At 37.8% G+C, this 21,730-nt stretch overlaps 1 protein-coding gene across 9 annotated transcripts in view; it reads right to left on the reverse strand.

Moving 5' to 3' along the window:
• SAMD4A (sterile alpha motif domain containing 4A) overlaps positions 1 to 21,730 on the reverse strand; it is a 387,197-nt gene that overhangs the window by 88,224 nt on the left and 277,243 nt on the right. For all 9 annotated transcript variants that reach the window (XR_007950710.1, XR_007950709.1, XR_007950711.1 and 6 more), the window contains one exon: positions 10,829 to 11,092. Coding sequence is in view for 5 of the 9 variants with exons in the window: in XM_051978102.1 (XP_051834062.1) it covers positions 10,829 to 11,092 (264 nt within the window). In the remaining 4 variants the exon portion in view is untranslated. The remainder of the gene's footprint in view (positions 1 to 10,828; positions 11,093 to 21,730) is intronic.

Genomic DNA, 21,730 nt, shown 5'->3' on the forward strand with positions numbered 1-21,730 from the left:
CAGTTTCCCTCCTATAGATTTGGAGATCTTAAAAAGTCTAAGAAATATTCTGTTATTCTTATAAATAAGGCATATGGAAAAAATTGCAAATAGAAGGTAGCACACTGAGGTAATTAAGAAAGTAGCTTAAAATAATACTTGCAAAATTATTAAGACAGAGAGAGGGCGCAGATGTGTATTTATGCTTATATAATATATATACATAAATGTATGTATAGACATATATTATCTGTGTGGATATATCACCATATACACATTCCTTCCCAAACTTTTCAAAGAGAAAAGCTATATTTAGATGCAGTCCAATTTTTTTTTCCAATTTCTTCTTCAAACCAGTACACAAAAAATTTAAATTAAAGATTTTAAGCTGACATTCACATTTTGAAATGAAAAACAATCGAGGACCTTGGGATTAAAGATGTTTAGGGCCATTTCTTCACAATTACTCTGACAATCCATAAGGAATTATCCAGGGATTAATTTAAGAACAATTTATTAATAAGCTTATCTTCCCCATGTTGGAATAAGAAAACACTCATTCAATTGCTTTAAGATATGTTCCTATGTTATTCAATCTGTCCACAAATTATATGGTGCCAACCCAATGCAAATGTGCTTTTCCCAGAAAAAAAAATCTTTCTTATTCCATTTTTATCTTTTCTACACATACTTGACCGTAAGGTCCTTCTTGGTTCGGTTTCCCTGGGTTCTCTGGGAGCAGCCTTCGTTTCAGTTCAGTAATCACCACAAGTGCAGCCAGGTGTTAAAGTCCAAATCCTTTATTATCTCTTTCAAAGTCTTGTCTCCTTTACTGGGCCTAGTTAGCTTTCTTAGAGGCCTCTCTCCTTGGTTCTGAGAGCTTGAGCTTCTGCTGCCAGTCCTTTGTCTTCTCTGCTTCTAGCTTCCTGAATCTCTCCTAATCCAAAGGTTTGTGCTTCAGCCTGCAGCCACCACAAAGGTGGACAATGGAATGAATCTGTTTCAGCCTCCAAGAGCTTAAAGTGCACTTGTCTTCTCTGGCCCTGAGAGCTTCTTCCTTATATGCTCTATACTGAGTATAAATAAATTATATCACTAGGAAATCATTATTTATTGTAGTATTAAATTAATGCTAAACTAGATTTAACCATTGTCTCCTCAATTCCACTTAGTATCTTGTTTCAAGTTCTGGCCCATAACATCTCCTGCTTTCTTTTGTTTTTAGAACATAAGAGGTCATATGCTCTCCCTGACTTCAAGGAGGTGAGAACCCCAAAAAAGGAGGTGATCACGCCTTCCTGACATCTCAGGAAGGGAGATGAAAACCAAAAGAAAATGGGGAATCAAATCAGATTAGCAGGTTTCTGAAGGGTCTCATTTGAAACAGCTATACATAATATCAACATGGGAGGTATTACACATAATTACATAAATTACATAAGCACATAGTAACATAGGCTAGTAGTGATGTAACAAATAACATGAATCAACATGAGGAATTATACATTGTCTATAAGTCCTAGAAATAATCCAAAAGGAATCTATTGTCGATTACTTCATGTGTGTAGGGAATCCAATGATTCCTTCAAGTTTTGAAGTTCTGTAACAGTCTCATCAACAATTTTTTATCTCAGGAAATCCAATGATTCCTGCTGGTTTTGAAGTTCTGCAACAGTCTTGTGAACAATTTTTCATCTCAGGGAATCCAATGATTCCCTGGTTTTAAAGTTCTTTAACAGTCTCATTATCAGCCATGTTCTTTCAGTGTCAGATGTTTTTTAGGTCTTCTCCTTTGTTTTGAGGTTTTTCTCTTTTTCTGTCTCCAGGTGCTTTTTGGCACCCATCTGATTCCTTCTGCATCTGTAGAAATAGAAGCAAACACTCTCTCCCAAGCAGTTAACCTATCCACTTTCTGGATCTCTCCAACATCACCTGGCAATTACACTAGAGTTGCTTGCACTGGGCACTGCCCTTCTGTTGGGTTAAAAAACCTATTATTTTCTCCCCAATTTGTAATCCCTTTCTGCTATCTGATTGCTTTTTTGCTAATTGATCACATCAGAGTCCTGAACTTCTAAAGGTGTAATCTCAACTGCCATCATGCTCCACCTGTCTTTTGTTTGATATCTTAGAGCTGGGCCCCATCTCTCATTTCTCTGGGTCAGTCTACATTCTGAGGCCCTGTGGAAACCTTGGTTGCATTTTGGACATAGGGTTTTAGGTCTTTTCTCACCCTGTCCTCTCACTCTATCTCTATATCTACATTGGACTTTCAGATGTCCAATTTTTCCACACTGAAAGCACTGATGAGTCTGAGTCTCTCTAAAAGTCCCTTGGCAAGAGGGACCCTGTCTTACCAAGGTTCATCATAGTCTGGGTATAATAAGCACTTGTGCCTTTTGTGGCACAGCATCTTATGATCTCTTCTAAAGGAGCATCTTTGTGTAGTCCCCATATAATTCTTCTGCAAACCTCATTAACATTTTCCTTAACCAGTCGTCTTATTATTCTTGTAGCTGCATTTTCTCCAATGGTTCTTGTGACAGCTGTCTGCAAACGTCCCCTTGATTTGTCCCTGGGAGGGAATCCCAAGCTTTTATAGTAGTGGCAACAATTTGCTCATATGCTGCTATGGGGTAATTAATCTGTGCTAAATTGTTTGTGTATTGACCTTCACCTGCTAGTTGATCAAAAGTGATTTGTATGTTAACTCCAGTTTGCTTATTGCATTGGGCTTGTATCTTGCATAATTCACTATATTCTGAAAGCCACAACAAGTTTTGTCCAGGTTCTAAATATGTCCTTGCTATGGGTTTCCAGTCACTAGGGGTTAAAATTGCATAAGCCAAATTTCTCTAGTAACATCTTAACATAAGACGATGTAGCCATAAAGAGTGTGACTCTTTCAAATCCTTAATTTTTCCAGATCAAAAGGAGTGTATCTTCTCCATCCTGTCCTTTTTTTTTTTTTTTTTTTAGCCTTAACTAGTACCTTTTGTAACTTTGTCATAGGCTGCTTCATGGTGCTGATTATCTTACTGCCTCTCCCCCTCTTCCTTCTCTCTCCACCCATAAAGGGTTAATTGAGGGAAGTAGGTCAGGGGATGGGGAATGTCCTAAATTCTCCTGCTGGGAAGCACCACACTCAAAATTGTACTTAACTCCATTCTTATCTGATTCTTCATCCTTTTCATCTAGTTTATCTGAATCCTTCCCCTCCTGTTCGTTCTTCTTTTTTCTTATTCTAATACTTATATAATTTCTTAAAGCCAGTTGTATTAAGTTATATGTATAAAGTGTTTCTTTGGAAATTGAGTCAGGTTCATTACCATTGTAGTATTTACATAGTTGCTACTAATTTCCACTCATCTGGATCCAATTCTTTTTCCTTAGAGAACCAAAGAGATGTGTACTGTACTGTTTCTAAAACTTCAATGATCTGCTCCCAAGTTACAATTAAACCTTGATTTTTTATCAGTCTGATCAAGCTTTTGACACATTTTCCTTTTGGTGGAGAAATTTGCTTTCTAAACATTTGTCCCATTTTACTACTTTAGCTCTTTACAAAATTTTCTTCTTGTATTTACCCTAATTTCTGGGTCAGAGATGAAGGTTCTTGGTCCTACATTCAGACGCCAAAATGTAATGTTGTTCTTGGTTTGGTTTCCCTGGGGTCTCTGGAAGCAGCCTTTCTTTCAGTCAGAGTTATCACCACAAGTACAAGCAGGTGTTAAAGTCCAAACCTTTATTATTTCTTTCAAAGTCTTGTCTCCTTTCCTGGGGCATGGTTAGCTTTCTTAGAGGCCTATCTCACACTCGTTGGTTCCAAGAGCTTGAGCTCCTGCCGCTAGTCCTTTGTCTTCTCTGCTTCTGGCTCTAGCTTCCTGAATCCAAAGGTTTGTGCTTCAGCCTCCAAACAAAGGTTTGTGTCCACCACAAAGGTGGACAATGGAATGAATCTGTCTCAGCCTCTGAGAACTTCTAGTGTACTTATCTTTTCTGGCCCTGAGAGCTTCTTCCTTTTATGTTCTACACCGAGTATAAATCAATCATTATATCACTAGGAAACCATTATTTATTGTAGAATTAAATCAGTGCTAAACTAGATTTAACCATTGTCTTCTCAATTCCACTTAGTACCTTGTTTCAAGTTCTGGCCCATAACATTTGATTATATTTTTTTCAATTAATCTGCTTATGAAATTTTTACAAATACCTAGGTTCAAATCTTTCATATAAGTTTGGGAAGAAAACTCAAAGAATATGAGAAAACATGGAGAGGCAGTCATTTATTCCATAATGTGTCAGTTTGTAAGACCATTTTCCCAATGTGGTAGAAACAAAACAAAACAAAAACAAAAATAAAAAAATTCAAGCACACACAAAAAAGTGCCTGGATTTGCTAGGCTACTTAAGTCAATTATTGAATTAGGGGGAAAAAATTTCTCCCTCCTTAACATGTACAAAAGTAAAATTTAACAAATCTATATTGGGGACTATATGTTTAAGGACTCTCAATAGCTTTGTTCTTTGAACATTTATGTATTGCTATCATGTGCATTGTCCAAATAAAGTGCTATCTATAACATTCATTCAATACTTACAGCAAAAGAACCAATTGGGTTTTTGTTATTGTCCTTCATTTTTGAAGAGGATTCAAAGGATGTTAGTATCTAGTTTTAGTGTGTTCAACTGTGGCTGATCAGACCAATTTGAGCTCAAAATAATCAAATATGAAGTGATTATCTTTGAACATTTTTATAGGACCAGTGGTCCAGTGCAGGGTGATTAACTGTCTCCTAGCATAAAAATCAAATACTGGTTTACTTAATTAATGTTCCTTTTTTTTACTTGGCATTCTATTACCTTAAATTACATTCTGTTATTGCTTATCTTCATTAGGTAGGTCTGTCTTCAAGTTCGAAGTGGTTCTAAGTGCAGACTCATATTTTCTCAGAGATGACTTCAAGATAAATAGTCTGATTTTTCAAAACCATTCAATGCTTCACAAATAATCAAGCTGAGCTCATTATAGCTAACACCTGGTACTCAGGTTATTCATGATTCAGTTGAAAAGATAATCATATCACTAATTAATGCACTATCATGAACCCAAGGGTACTTCAGACTTACAGATATACCTGAGCTTCAATGTAATAATCTCCTTAAAGACAGAAAATGGTTTTTTTTTTTTTTTTATTAGCAGTCTCAGTGCTATGCACATAGTTAACTCTTAATGTTTGTAGTCTTAGATTGGAGTGGATTGCTAGTTTGCAGGAAAATGTTTTATGATTCCTTAAGAATGTCTAATAAGAAAGGAAGCACTATTATTTCTCTACATGACATAATGAAACTTTAGCTTTTATGCTTAATGTCCTTTAAAGGCCAGCATATCTCAAGACCCATTTTCAAACAACAGAAAAAACTAAAAAGATCTTCTATATGATACAGGAACATGGTAGAAACAATCAGCTATCACATAGCTCAGGAACAGCACTAGACTGGATGACATTTGAGAAAAAGACTTCAGCTAAAACAAAAACCCAATCAGCCAGCCCCTCCCCCTTTTTTTTTAACCCAGCTGACACTGGCCACCTGGATAATCTTACACATCATAGCTTCATGCATTCTCTTTCATAACACCTCAATGGGAGGCTCACAGATATTATTTTCAATTGTAACTGTAGTTACAAAAGGAAAACTTTATCAAGTCACTAAAATTTAGGGAAAAAGTCTGAATAATTCTTATATATAGTTGCCTTATCTGATTTGATGGTGAGCTCCTTGAGAGGAGCAACTGTCTCATCTATCAGTACTTTACAGTACTTGGCAGATGGGAAGCGCTTAAGAACTGCTTACAGGCACTTTTTATGAGCTCTGACTAATATATTATAATCTTCAAATTATTCTTTGCATCTGTTAAGCACTTTCTTACCAAGGATTTCTAGATATGTAAGCAGTTCCATAGCTATAAGATGTAAGTTGTACATTTTTTCTTTGAACTTCTCATTTGAAGTTTGGAAATCCTCTTCTTTGCCCTCATCATGACCTCCTATACCTTTAGTACTCTTCCTCTAACTTCACTTTTATTTCTAGCCATGCTATCGCTATCCTTGCTACCACAGAATCCCTTGTCCTCTTATTCTATTTCCACTTGTCTTTTGCCAACCCAAATACTTGATTACTCCCTACCATACCTGCTTCCTTCACTTCTACTACTCACATGTTACTGATTGTAGCTTCAGGAGGTCACACAGGGATCACTTCAAATTCATTTGATCAAGTACAAAAACATGAATGTAAAGGTAATGGTATTGCTTCATAAAAAATAATAAAAGGGACTAAGATTTAGAGAGCTCTGAAAATACTTGTATAAACAGATACAAAGTGAAATGAATAGAATTAGGAAACTTTTTATATAAGAACACAAAATTGAAAAGGAAAAGAACTTCAAACATTTAAGAACTCTAATCAATACAAAAATCAATCAGATCTCTGAAAGACTGATAAAGAAACTTTCCTATTGGGATACAACATGCTTTGTCTAACCATACATAATTACTACTGGGGAAATTTTTATCTAGGGGTAGGGAGAATTTGAAGGGAATAGTGGGGGTAGTGATAATATTGTAAATAAAAGAAAAGAAAATAGCATTACTGAATAATTTAAATAACAGATGAAGTTCTGTAGAAAAGTCAGGGAAGGTTGGTGCGACCACTTTAAATTCACACATATATAGCTGTAGAGTCATGATTTTTTTCTGGCCATTGTATGGAACTGTTCCTGTTTGTTGAAGATTTTTGAAATAAATTTATGCTATGTAGCTTCAACTTTCCCTCATATTAGAGCAAGACAATTCTTTTATCTCCATCCTAATTCATTCATGCCCCGCCTATCAGATGCAGTTTGAAACTTCAAGTCATTCATCCTTTCTCTCACTATGCCTCTCATTTGAAGACCAAATCTTTCACTTTAATGAAAAAATTGAGACCATTTGCCATTCTTTTAATCTTAAAATACTTGACATCCTCCTTCTTCTTTCTTCTCCTTTACTCCAATAGCTGATAATGAAGTGTCCCATATCCTTGCCAAGGATAATATCTACCCCTTGATTACATCTCTGTGTCCAGGTGACTATTCTCTCAATTATCCCTTCTTTCTCTCTAGACTTCAAATTCTCTCTACTGTTTTTTTCCTGATTGCCTTCAAGCATGTCCAATCTACTCCCCTCTCCTCCCCCACCCCCATTCCTTAAAAAAACTTAACAAGCAAACAAACAATCACCACCAACAAAAACTACCTCCATCTTCACTTGGCTCTATCATCCTCAAGCTTTTATCTTATCTTCTTTTCTTAGCCAAATCCAGCTGTTTATAACTTTGCATCTATTTCCTCTATTCTCATTTAGTTCTCAACTTTTTGTTTTGTACCTTCTGACCTCATCAATTAACTGAGAATTCTCTTTTCAAGATTACCAAGAGTCTTTTAATTGCCAAATTTAAAGATTGTTTCTCAGTCCCTCATCCTTCTGGATCTCTTGCTGCTTTTGACATTGATGCCCACCATCTCTTCTTAACTTATTTGGTTTTAATGTTCTCACCTGGCTCTATTAATACTTTTCAGATTCTTTGTTGGATAATCAATCACTTTTATATGTAAATGTATCCTAAAGCTCTTTCCTGGGCTCTTAATTCTTCAACAGACATAAGTTTAATTACTATTTCTATGCAGATGACTCACAGATAAATACATATATCCCAAAACCAGTTAAGTCTCAGAGCTTCCACCCCTCATCACCAGTTCCCCACTGGACAGTTGAAATTTTATGTTACCAGAAATACCTCTCAATTTGAACATGTCCAAAACACACTTATCTTTCCCTCCAATCTGACCTCTCTAAAAAATTTCTCTGTCAAGAAAACTATCATTCCTCCAGTCTGCTGCATATTTAACTTCTTATTCTGCTAACTATCTAAGTGGGCAATCTTATTCTTTTTATCTCTGTCATACCTCTCTCATCTGATTCTTTTCTACCCACATAGACAAAATATATAGACCTTAGTTCAAGTCCTCATCATCTCTTCCTGAATTATTGCAATGAATTCCTATTTGTTCTTCCTGCCTCCATTCTCTTCATAAGTCATTCAAGTGATTTTTTCAAGCACAAATTTGTCCATGTCACTACTTTCTGTTGTGCCAAAATTCTCTTTTTAATGTCGTGACCCAGTTTCTCCAATTGTCTTAGTTATTCTGCCTATTCTTCCCTCTTAATGGTTGATGAGATAAAGGTCTACCTCAATTGTGCTCTGCCCCAAAACCCCAGGCTATAATCATTCCCTCTTAAATGATTGATGAGATGAAGGTTTTATATCTTTAGGTTATAGACATTCCTTCTTAATGTTTGACCGGATAAAGGTTTATCCATTTTAGATGTCATTAGAATATCAGTAACCTCCCTCCATTGTGTCATCCTAGGGGCCTCCCCCATCATTAGGTTATTCCCACTTAGGTACTTCTCCCATTATGTCACTGTTCTCTTGTTATACAATAAAAAAGCTTGCTGTCCTGGGGGCTGGAGATGATAGTCTCGTAGAGCCCTGGGACCAAGATCCATATGGTCCCAGTATCTCTCTCCATTTAATAAACTATTGAATTGGTCTCTAACCTCTGTCTTGCTCAGTTTCTTTGGCATTACATTTCCTCAATAAACTAAAGGTGGTCCTCCAGATGGTCTTTTAGGACAAAATATAAACTTTTTAGTGCTGGTGTATATTTCCAACCTCATTATCTATTGCTTCCCTTTTACTCTGCTATCTAATTAAAAGTTGTTTTCCCTTCTGAATACATGGCACTCCTTTCCCACTGCCATGTCTTTACCTCATTGCCCATGCCTGAAATACATTTTTTTCCCATCTCCTCCACTTTAAATCCTTTAACATCTTAATATATAATCCTTTACAGAGATTTTCTTGATACATCAAGTGCCCTTCTTCTTCCCTATCAGGAATTTATTTTGCATGCATTGTGCATAATTTGTGCTGTAAATACTGCTGTGCCACAGTTCCCTTTTAATGTCCTGACCCAGTTTCCCTAATTGTCTTACCCTCAGTTACTCAGCACCAAGACCTCAGGCTATAATCATTCCCTGTTAAGGTTTGATAGGATAAAGGTTTTATATTTTAGACCTCAGGCTATAATCATTTCCTCTTAATGTTTGATGGGATAAATGTCTTTAATCATTTTAGGCATCATTGGACTATTAGGAGCCTCTCCTGTACCTCCTCCCACCCATTAGGTCATCCCTGTCCAGGTGTCTCCCCTTATTAGGTCATCCCCATCTCAGGTACCTCTCCCCTATTATATTGTTGTGCCACAGTTCTCTTTTAATGTACTGACCCCTGTTTCCCTAATTGTCCTATTTAGTTACTCTGCCTCAGGTTATAACCATTCCCTCTTAATGTTTGATAGGATAAAGGTCTTGTATCTTAGATCTCAAGCTATAATTATTCTCTCTTAATGTTTGATGGGATAAAAATCTTTATCCATTTTAGACATCATTAGAATATCAGAAGCCTCTCCAGTACCTCCCATTATGTCATCCTAGGTATCTCCCTCTATTATGTCATTCTAGGTGCCTCCCCCCATTAGATCATCGCCATCTCAGGTACTTCCCCCATTATATCATTGTTTTTGTTACCCTGTAAAAGAATCTTGTATCTGACATTTTGTTGCTGGATTCTTTGAGACGATAATCTCATTCAGCCCTGGGACCAAACCATGGATCCATTTGGTCCCAGTAAATCTCTCCTTTTAAATAAATTATTAAATTGTTCTCTAATCGCTATCTTGCTCAGTTTCTCCGGCATTACAATGTCATCCTTATTGTTACCCTATAAAAGAATCTTGTATCCGACATTTGCTGCTGGATTCTTGGAGACAATAGTCTCATTCAGCCCTGGAACCAAATCATGGATCCATTTGCTCCCAGTGAATCTTTCCCTTTCAAGTAAAATATTAAAAACTCTCTAATATCTATCTTGCCTCAGATTTTCCAGCATTACAATATTTATATATGTATATGTTGACTCCCCAGTAGAAATGAAGTTATTTTTTGTCTTTGAAGTCACAGTTGCTTAGTACACAGTAAAAGCTTAATAAATGATTGTTGACTGATTGATTCTCCTAAATGTCTGTGAAAAAAGTGATTGATTGGTAAATGCTGGGATGTTTGTATATGCTGCACAGAAGACTATCACCTATATCTTGAGAGCTATATATCATACTTAATATTTTTACCAAAGACACTTAATGATATGTTCATGTTCTTAAACAGATGCATACAGAAGAGTTTATAGGGTACTTTGGATAAAAGACCACAGAGGGAAAAAGAAAGCACCAATGAAACTTGATATTATGAACAATAGAAGTAATTTTTTTTCCTAAGTTATCAACAGTTCCTTGATTAAAAGAATAAGGTAGCACACTAAAGTACTATAGGATCTTTCTAAAGCATATGTTCTGAAGAATGTGTATATCTGTCATGGTAGGCCCTATCATGCCTACTATATACATAAGGCATGTGGTTAAGTCTAGAAACCAATGATTAAAAGGATACATTAACCTCTCTTTCCTCTGGTTGCTGCTGCCTTGGCTGTAGGGGTTTATGCAGTCTTTGCAGAGAATACATGGACACATTTCAGAGTTCTTTAAAGATGGGATGGAAGCTTGTTGTCACTACTGAGACGTTGGGAGGCCTTCCTCTCTGACTAACTCTGCTCTCCTTTTAGACTTTTAACTATAAATAAAGTGAGGTAATCTCTTCAAGTGGGTTCTTATTTTTTCACTCACCTTTCATACCACTACCTTCTTCTTGGAATGTGTTACGAGCAGTAGTCTGATCTTCTAAGTGTTCACTCCCACCACTTCCTGAAGAGGCTACACTGCTTTGTGGAGACAGGGGGGCATGATCAGATGGGATGCACTGGGGTCCTCTAGCTCGTAAGTCCTCATGAGACATCCATCCATGTCCTAGAGGCTGGTTTGGCACATTCATGGGTGGGGTAAGGGATACAGATCTTTTCAAAGGGCTGTGATGTGCCTGGCCTGAGAGAACTGGAAAAAAAAAGAAATAAAATGAAACAGGTTATTCTCCACACCCCCCCCCCCTTTAGTTCTGGGTTGCAGAAGAACCCCCATAACAATTAACCATGATGGGCAAAACTAATTCTCTTAATTACAATGGTGTTGCTGCTGCCAAATAAGAAGACAAAATCCTAGTCTGGCTATTTCTTTAGGGGGAAAAGGATTGAGTGCACATCCAGTAAACTTTGATTTTTTACTTTAATATAAACCTATACCTATATATGACATTCAATCTTAATCTGTTTTGATTTTTAAGGTATCAAATCAAGATTCTTAGAATAGGGCCATAATAACTTGAAAAATAGCTATCTGCCCATAATGAGTAAGATGTGCCAGGCAATTCTAAAAGACAGTTGATATAATTTATAACATTAGTGTAATATATGTCTTAAAGGGAGGGTCAGCTGTTAAACTGCCTTTTTTCCCCTCTACAAGTGGGCAGTATTAAAACAAAATTGAACATGCTGCTCTGTTTTTTTTTTTTTTTTCAGTTGGAGTCACAGAGACCTGTCAATGGGCAGTGCAGAACAAATAGGTGTCTATACTACTGAATACTACAACTAGTATGAGATAAATGGATTAGAAACTGGTAGCTGTGAAAAAACTTATTCTTTCTTGTGTTCCAGCAAGTTAATGTCAAACTTAGACTGAAAACATTTCCAGATAACAAGAGTACAATTCAGAACCCAGAGGCAAATCTTTACTAAATCCTGAATGATCCTTACCCATCATATATTATCCTATGTGCACTGAATGGCACCTATTTATTCCCTAATTTACTATTTTTTTTTGAGAAAACTAGTAAAAAAGCAAGGAAACTCATGCATTTTTAGCTACACTCTGTATTTGGAAGAGATAGGTCACTAAAATCACTCTAAGAATTTGGTTCTTCTGGGTATGCAGCTGAAGAGGCAAGGATACAGTTTTCAAATGTAAGACTATTCATAAAATTCTTTTAACACTTTTCTTAGAGGTAAAGTTTATTTTAATTGCTGTTATTATTTAATTGCTAATATGGGATTAAGCCACATGCATTTTTTTCCCACATGCATCTTAACACATTTTTTTTTTTTTTTCAGTGCAACCATTCAGGTTCCATCTTAGACTTAACTCTTTTCCCATAAAGTCTGACTTAGCATTAAATTTATTTATTTGTTTGTTTGTTTATTTATTTATGCTGAGGCAAGTGGGGTTAAGTGACTTGCTCAGGGTTACACAGCTAAGAAGTATTCAATGTCTGAGGTCACATTTGAACTCAGGTCTTCCTGACTTCAGGGCTGGTGGCTCTATCCACTGTGCCACCTAGCTGCCCCTATTAAATTTATTTTTGACATTATTTCTTCTACATTTGGAAAACAAAAAAGTGAAAATCTAAATTTATTTGACTGTTTTTATTAACCTGCTCTTATTAGTATTGTAGCATTCATGTCCATCCATTTACTCAAAAAAATAAAACCCAACCCAAAACTATTTGGATCTTTCTAAATGTCCAAGAGAAATGTTTATAGGCTGTATTGGCAGCAGTGAGGTGGTTAATGTGGTTAAAAATTAGTTGATATTAGGCTTCGATTCTCAGAACATATTGCATTTGATAGCAGGAATTAATATATTTCTTACTATTATTGTTTCTATCCATACGGTTTCTGGCTGAAAAGCAGCATTGTACAGTCTATTGGTTATTATATAGGCACCAAAGTGAACAGGGTGTTGAACTATAAGTCAGGAAGACACGAGTTCAAATCCTGGCTCAGGCACTTTACATGCCTGAGTGGATCACTGGCAAATCACTTAACTTTGTTCTCAGTCTCAGTTTCCTCATCTGCAAAATGGAAATATGCATCTACATTGTGGGTTGTTGTGGGGATGAAATGTGAAAACAAAATGTAAAATAATTTGCAAACTTCAAAATGCTCTCTATAAGTCCTAACTATAATCACTTGTATCATTATTATGTGTACTTCCAGAAGGATATACTTTCTTAAGGTGAAGAAAGGTAGGTTCCTTCTTTAGAATTTGAAACTGACAGAGAATTTCATGATTTCACAATTTCTTCTTTTGGGTAAATATAATCAGAGACAAAAATTACATTAGTTTCAAGATAAAAGATTTACACCTTAACTCAGACATATGTGTGTTGGAGATAGAAGTGGAGAGGGGGTAGGACCCAGGAATAGGGAACTAACTATTTTACTAAAGTATACTCTTCAATTTCCACTAAATATCCTAGTTACAAGACTACCAAGAATGACTCTCCTAGAAATGGCATTATTGCCTGGTTCAATCAGAATTACCAAGAGAAAAACGGAAAAAAAAATAGTAGCAGAGGGAAAAAGAAAAAAAGGATAGCAAAGTTAGAAAAGCAAGTGAAACGAAAACCAAGAAACCTAAAAGATCTATTTCTTGTGTATGATAGGTAGAATTGGGCAATAAGCATTAAAATCCCAGAAACCCCAACTTTGTTTTTGTTTCTACGCTTTACCTATTCTTGCTACACATGAGTACGGGGAGAGGCGGAACTGGAATTCAAGTCCTGGGTCTCTGTCCAGCACTATGTCCTCTCCAGCACACTCCACGGTGCCGGACATCAAGAAAAATGCCACAGTGAAGAGATGAGGAAATGTGCTTCTCCCCTCACTAAGGAGGCGGAGTGTTGGGAGTTCAAATGTTGGAGTTCTTGTTTTTCTCAATACACAGCCGGTTTAGCTTAGAGCCCTCCGAATGTCTCCAAATCCAAGGGTTTTGTCCTTTAGCCTCCAACCAGCACAGAGATGAAATGAATCTCTTGTCTCCTTCACTTGGGGCTCGGCTAGCTTTCTGGTAAGTCTTTCAGACCAGCTTGGTCTCAGTGGGGGAAGTGCAGGAGCCCAGCCACCAACTACAGTGGTGTGAGATGAAGATGAATCTGGTTGTCCACTGAACTCTCCACTCGTAACTTTATCCTCTGAAAACTCTTCGTCTGCCACCAGCAGCCAAGTGGAATATATTCTGCCTTGCCTCGGAGAGAGGGCTTCTGGCGTAATTCCGCTGAAATCTGTCAAAGTGCTCTCTGTCTGCACCAGAGTCGCTCCTCTCCAGTCCAGCTGAACTCTCCTCTGCGACCAGCCAGCCAAGTGGAAAATGTATTCTGGAATAGCTCTCTCTTTTGGAACATTTAAAAGATGTTCCCAATGGATATTAATAGCATATGACAACCATAATGTAGAAGAGGTCAGTCTATCAGAGCAAGGTCCTTGTGTAGCTTGTAAAAGCAGAAAATCAAATAAACAGTAGTGAAGGCTCTGGGAAGAATGGCTGTGGCAGCTAACTAACCATCCAAATCCATAATACCACATGGTGGTCATATTCTGCCATTTTTGAATGCCAAGGACATGTTGAGAGTTTGACTACAAACCCAGGGCTAGAGAAAATTCAATTTTTCTTCTAGCTAAAGATACCTCAATTCCCATTCTACCTGACCATGTTAGTGCATTTTATATACATATAACACTGTATGGGAAGGTATCGAATTCCAATACTGACACAGGGAATTAGTGGCACTAAAAGTTTATTCACTTTGCAATGCTTATAGGGATTTAAAATAAAATAGAAACTTAATATTGTCTTGATTTGGAGGATAAATTTTAGAATGAAAATGGGTTTCTGAAAAGTTTTTCAGAGGTGTTGTTAGGTACTAGAAACAGAACTTTTAAATGTTCTGTGTTGTACATCATACCAAGGAAAAGAAAATACTTCAAGCTGTTTAAAAGTAATATTAGATACTACAGAAGGAGGCATTCATTTAAAAAATCTTAGCACTCATTGGAAAGAAAAGCATAAATATGCAATTGCTACCATGGAATTTTATGTTTTATGTTTATTTTGTATATTTGTGACCTTACAGGAGGAAGGAGGAGAGAAAAGTATTTCTTAAGATGGGCACAGCAACTGAGAAATCATCCTATATGTTTCCAAAAGAAACAAAATAGTCCTTAAAATTGCTCTTGAAAACCAAACCTGAATTTTAAATTATTGATTTAGGTTGAAATAACTTTTCTTTAGTTTCAAAAAGAGAATCCAAGTATATCTATAATCCACTGGGAGACGTCAGTTGGGAATGTTTATTCAAGTGAACTTTTTATAAAAATCATAATATGGATAAGTTTGATAAAAACAAAAAGGGGGAAATATTAGAGGGAATTATTAACATATGTTAAATATACATAATTTTATTTCAACAAGTATTAGAGGTCTTAAGAAAAGGGTTCAAAATAATCGTGGCAGTCAAGAAATGATAACTCACAATGAAGAGGGGGCCCCTCAACTCTGAAAATCCTTGAAGGAGAAAATCTCCATTAACTCTGCCTCAATGAGGGACTTTGCCCCAGGTACAAACAATTTCCTTGATATCTGGGTGGGGTCAGCTCAGTCCTTAAAACTCATTGAATTCAATTTAAATTCTAGCTCGAAGCTGAATCCCAACTAGGAGCTAATTTGGGACTCCACCCACTATCCCCCCCTTCAGCTTGCAGCCAAAGTCCCCCATTATAAAAGATCCAAACTAAAATCCTCTCTTTACAGAGGTTCCAAACATGCCAGCCCTATGCTTGGCACACTAAGGGCCTCTGTCCCCTGGAATACTCTTCCCAGTGCTCTCCTCTCTTTACCCTCACCTATTTCCCTAACCAGACTTTAACTTTACTTCCAATTCCTATAATAAACCTCTTTTATCAATTTAGGTTTTCAGGCCTGTAAATTCCTTTACAGAGAACCTCTGCACCACCACCAGAAGGGAGTCCCCAAAACTCCCTACCATTGCGCTGAATCTCAAGGGATTCTAGGGGAGCCAAATCTCTCCATTTGGTTCTCTGAAGCCCTATACTGCCACTAGACCTTATCATTTAACTCCCTGACCACTAGAAAGTAATTTCATTTTGGTTCCCCCTAAATCTAAACTTCATTCTACACCCCTTTAAAACTTGCAAGTTTCTCTGACCTTGAATAATTTCATAATTATAATAACTTATGTGAAATATCTCTAACAAAGTAGACAAAAATGAATAACTTTTCAATAAATTTTAGAATACCTGCATTTGGATTTTGTTTTTTGAAATTCTCTAAACCCTCATATTTCTTTCCATTTTCTTGGTTTAGTCTAAATTTTAAATTTAAGGAAAAGGTTGGAAAGGACTTTTCTAAGCTAGTGGGTTGTCCTAGTAATGTAATATTATTTTGTGGTCCCCTGACTTTAATGGGGGTTTCTGTTTTGACAATAAGTCAGTGAATTTTAGATTTTCTGCCTCAGGAAAACTCCCATACCCAATCTGTTTTGACTCTGACCACTCCTTAGTCTGGAGTGGTCTTAGTCTGATAGCTTCTGGCCTCAGGAAATACCCACAGATCAAACTTCTGAGACAATAGTAAGTAGAGCACTCCTCAATTCACTGCTGACTAATAATCTTGTCAGTAATAATCTGGTCAAGAGAACCAAATTCTGGAGAACACTCCTTCCTATGAGCCATAGAATTAGTATATCTATGATTGAAAGCTGGATAAATGTATCTCCTTGCTTCTGTTTCTCTGCTTAGAATTTAGAACTTCAAGCCCACTTTGCATTACAAAACATTTGAGACATTTTATGACACTGGTGTGGGACAAACTTTTGGAATCCCCCTTACCAACCTCAATACTAGCTATAAATAGCTAGGAATTCTTTATTCTTTCTTAACTTCTAATTTGAGAAACAATGTGGTTTCCTTTTCATTTATCTCTCTGTAATACAGCCCTACCTTTATATTAAGTAACTTATCCATCACCATTAGTTATTTCACATAAATGAGTTTCCAGTTAATTGAAGTTCAGCCTTTTACATAGTTAAACGATGTAACATCATTTAACCTTTGTGTTGGATAACTATCATTAAAGGGTATTTATTACTATACTGTGCCATAAACAATAAGTTGCTGTTATGAGCATATTGAGGGCTGGATGTAGTAAAATGTCTGAAGGAGAAGCTACTAAATTTGTAGGGGGAAATTCTAGACTTTATTAATATCTTTCTTGGTAATTACTAATTTAGATACTGTTTCATCCACACAAATCTTTTATGACAATTAGCTATATATGAATTGAAGGCATTCTTGTTAAGTACATTAGTAAGAAAATTTACAGGCTTTTACAAGGGATAATCAACAATGGACCACATTCCTTATTGTTGTACAATTTAGTGAAAGATGTGAAAAATATAGTATTCCATTATGTTTATTTATTGGTTATTTAGAGAAAAAAAAATTCATTCTATAGAAAACTTAAAATTTTTTTTTTAAATCACAATCCCATTCATACATTAAGATCATTCAAGATTAGTTGGAAAGTATAGTAATAAGAATAACCCAGACCCTTTGATAATAAATGTTAGGCAAAGCATAAAACAGGGAAACAAGGAAGTATGTTCCTTTGAAAGATTTTCACCATTGTGACAGTATGGAGATCCTGTTCAGAGTTGAGATTAAAGAGAGATCCTTTGTGAGATCCTTAAGAAATTCCTATTTGCATATGACCTTGTGCTATTGATTTTACCCAACAACTCATTGCTGAAGAGCCTCTTTGAAGAGAGCTGTGACTAATCAAAAAACCGGTTTGTTCTTCCACAGAAGACAAAACAAATGGAAGAATATGCACTGATCAGATTTTAATATATATTTGGAAGGATGCCTAGTAGACCTTGTTCAACAGTAATACACACACATGCATATGAATGTGTCCAGAATAGATGGGAAAGAGAGAGAGTTTTGGTGCAATTACAAAGTTTCTTTATTGATTTCAAGTAAAGATTTACTTTTTTCAATACTAACTTTCTCTTAGGACTACTACATGCCGCTGAATCATGTAATGTAAGTGCCTTCAAAAGCACTTTCTTAAAGGGCAAGGCAGAAGTATATGCATAATAGACATAAGCAACATATATCCAGTGAGGAGGAAGAACAGGTGTCATGGCCAAAAGTAGTAATGACAAGAATGTTTTACTTGGCACTCTTTATGAATGTCAACAACAAATGTGAAAGGTCACCAAAATGGTGGTGACCTCTCTCTGGGAAACTATTGGGAGGACATGAAGAAAAATGAGTAGGCATAAAGAGGTTGTGACATTTGCAAAGTTCCCAAATTGATAAGAAAACTTAATCATTTGAATATTTGAACTATAAAACAAAGTGGTACTTTCAGGAGTCCCTGAGGTGTTGGAATCCTTACTAACTGCTAAGTAATTAGAGTTGATCTAATCTTACAAAAAGTTGTTTTGGCCAGAACCTGAAACAAGGTACTAAGTAGAACTAATCAAGACAAGGCTTGTGTTCCCACCTTTACTCAAAGTCCACACCTTAAAGCTCTTTGGGCCAGAGAGCACTATGGGAGAAAACCTATAATCCCATTCTCTCAGAAGGTTCACATATAAGGCGAGACAGCCATTCCAGAATACATTTTTTCCTCCTGGCTGGCTGATCGCGCTAGACTCGAGAGAAACGACTCTGCTGCAGAGAACACTTTTGACGGACTTCAGTGGAGCTACGCCAGAAGCCCTCTCTCCGTGGCAAATTGGTGGCTGGGCCCCCCAGAAGGAGATAAGAGAGATCTTCCATCTCTGTTGGAGACAGAAGAAGGCAGAGGCAGAGGCTGAAGGACAGAACCTTTGGATTTGGAGACATCCGAAGGGCTCTAAGCCTCTAAACCGGCTGTCCTCTGAGAACAAACTCCAACATTTGAACTCTTAACATTTGGCGCCCAAGCGTGGGAACCAAGGACCCTACTTTCACTGAAGAAGTCTCCAGTGACCAGGAACTGAGTGAGTACAACCTTTTTTGGCTGAAATGGGACAGATCCTAGGTAAAGATTCTCCATCCCCCACCCCAACCCCCCCAACCCCAGACCCACCCAAGAGTGGTGCTATAGAAAGCCTGCTTAAGCTGATAGAAGATCAAGGGCTACTTGTAACTTGGGGACAGACAGCTAGACTTCTGGCTACATTAAAACGCACCTCCCCTTGGTTCTTAGAGGAAAAGCAAATCTCTCTAAAAAACTGGGCATTGGTTGGTCAACAGATGTCTGCATATAACAATGAAAATGGTCCTCGTTCAGTTTCCATTGCAGTGTTCTATTTATACAATACAATACAGATGGCCTTAAAATACCGGGATATCCAAAGGGGGAAGCCTGAGATAAAGGAGGAAGACAAAGAACAGATTAATGGCCATATCCCCACAGGGCAGGGAGACTTAAGTGAGGCTCAAGGGTGGGGTGAATCTGAGGCAGCCTCAGCCCCACCTGAGGAGCAGGTAATTGACTCTCCTTCATCAACTCCACCCTCCGGGATGGAGGGAGGAGGGGTAGTGGGGGGGGCAGTGACAGCACCAGCACCTTCCCCCCAGCATCCAGCACCTCCCCCCCAGTATCCAGCACCTCCTCCCTAGCATCCAGCACCTCCCCCCCCCCCCCCGGCATCCAGCACCTCCCCCCCAGCATCCAGCTGCTCCTTTGAGTAGATTACAAAAGGGACTAATTAAGGCCAGAGAAGAAGGGAAAAATGTATCAGAATTTCAACACCACATTTTTCCTGTAATTCAACAGTTTAATTCTTCAGGTCAAGAAAGTAGAAGATACTCACCTTTTGATATAGAAATCCTCAAAGACCTGAAAAAAGCTTGCACTCTTTATGGGGCTACATCAGCTTATGTTAAGATGCTATTACAAAATTTGTCTTTTGAAATCTTGACCCCTAATGACTGGAAATCGATAGCAAAAATATGCCTAGAACCTGGACAGAACTACTTGTGGCTTTCTGAATATAGTGAGCTCTGTAGGATACAAGCCCAACAAAATATTCAAAGTGGAGTTCATACTGCAATCACCTGTGATCTACTAACAGGTACAGGTCCTTATGCAGATGTCGCAGCACAAATTGGTTATTCTGTAGCAGCATATCAGCAAATTGCTGATAATGCTATCAAAGCGTGGGCTTCTCTTCACAATAAAGACGACAAAGGGGGGGCCTTCACAAAAATAACACAAGGGCCAAATGAACCCTTCGCTGACTTTGTGGGACGCTTGCAGACAGCTATCATAAGAACAAATGGAGAAAATGCAATAACAGACATCTTGATAAGGCAACTTGCTAAGGAAAATGCTAATGAGGTTTGCAGAAGAATTATACTAGGACTGCGCAAGGATGCTCCTTTAGAGGAACTCATAAGACGCTGTGCCACAGTGGACACAGGTGCCTTTTATAGCCAGACTATGATGCAGACTTCCCAAAATCCAAACATGAGAAGACAGAATCCCTCTTGGCAAGGGACTTCCAGAGAGACTCATAGATGCTTTCAGTGTGGAAAAGTAGGACATCTGAAAGCTCAATGTTGGTATAGAGATAGAATGGGAAGACAAGGTGGGAGAACAAGACCCCAAACCCCATGTCCAAAATGCAACAGAGGCTTCCATTGGGCCTCAGAATGCAGACAGATTCAGGGAAACGGGATGAGGGGCCCAGCCCCAGGGCCCAAGGCAAAAAACACTTGGGGCATGATGGCAGCCAATGGTGCACCCAGAGAGTGCCTAGAAGTCCAGTACCCAGACATGACCAATCAACCAGAAAGCCATATGATGGGAGAAGGGGATTACACAGTCAACCAGCCAGGAAGCAACCTGATGGCAGAAGGGAATTACAATTGGGGAGAATAGAGCTGTATGCAGCTGGGACAACTGAGATACCCCCTGGAGAGGTGAAATCTGTTCCTCTCCAGCCTATGGATCCCTTACCTCCAGGCACAGTAGGCTTGACCATTTCACCTTCTTGTATGTACAAAACAGTGTCCATCCACACACTGATGTGGGAAACTGGGGAATGTGTAGATAATATCCCAGTCACTAATACAGGTAGTCAATGTGTGACTTATCACCCAGGAGACGTAGTAGCATCAGGGTTACTCATACAGAATCCTAATAAGCAGCCTCGTGATAGTCACCCAGGTTCTGGCTCCAGACCACAAAAACCAGAAATATACTGGACAGCAGCAGTAACGGCTGACCGACCTATGCTCACTATCTATATAAATGGCCTACCATTGGAAGGATTGGTAGACACAGGTGCGGATCGTACAGTTATTAGAGGTGCCAGTTGGCCCAGTCACTGGCCAAAGATTAAAGCAGATACCTATATGTCTGGAGTAGGAGGATCAATAGCAGCTGAAGTTAGTGCTGCCCCTATGAGATGGACTTTTGAAGGCAAAACAGGAGTTTTTACTCCTTTTATAGTTGAAAAAATCCCCATCAATCTGTGGGGAAGAGACGTTTTACAACAATTGGGGTTAAAAATGAGTACTTCGGTTTTTTAAGCAGGGCTGCTGTTGAAGGCCTGCCAACACTTTCACCTATTCCTATCCAATGGAAAACTGATAGACCAGTGTGGATAGAACAGTGGCCCTTAAGTAGCGATAAAATTCAGGCCTTATTAGATATAGTACAGGAGCAGCTTGAACAAGGGCATTTACAACCTTCTCTAAGTCCTTGGAATTCACCAGTGTTCGTTGTAAAAAAGAAATCGGGAAAATGGAGGATGCTCACTGATTTAAGAAAAGTGAACGA

Source organism: Antechinus flavipes, chromosome 2 (assembly GCF_016432865.1).
Source record: "Antechinus flavipes isolate AdamAnt ecotype Samford, QLD, Australia chromosome 2, AdamAnt_v2, whole genome shotgun sequence".
NCBI lineage: Eukaryota > Metazoa > Chordata > Mammalia > Dasyuromorphia > Dasyuridae > Antechinus > Antechinus flavipes.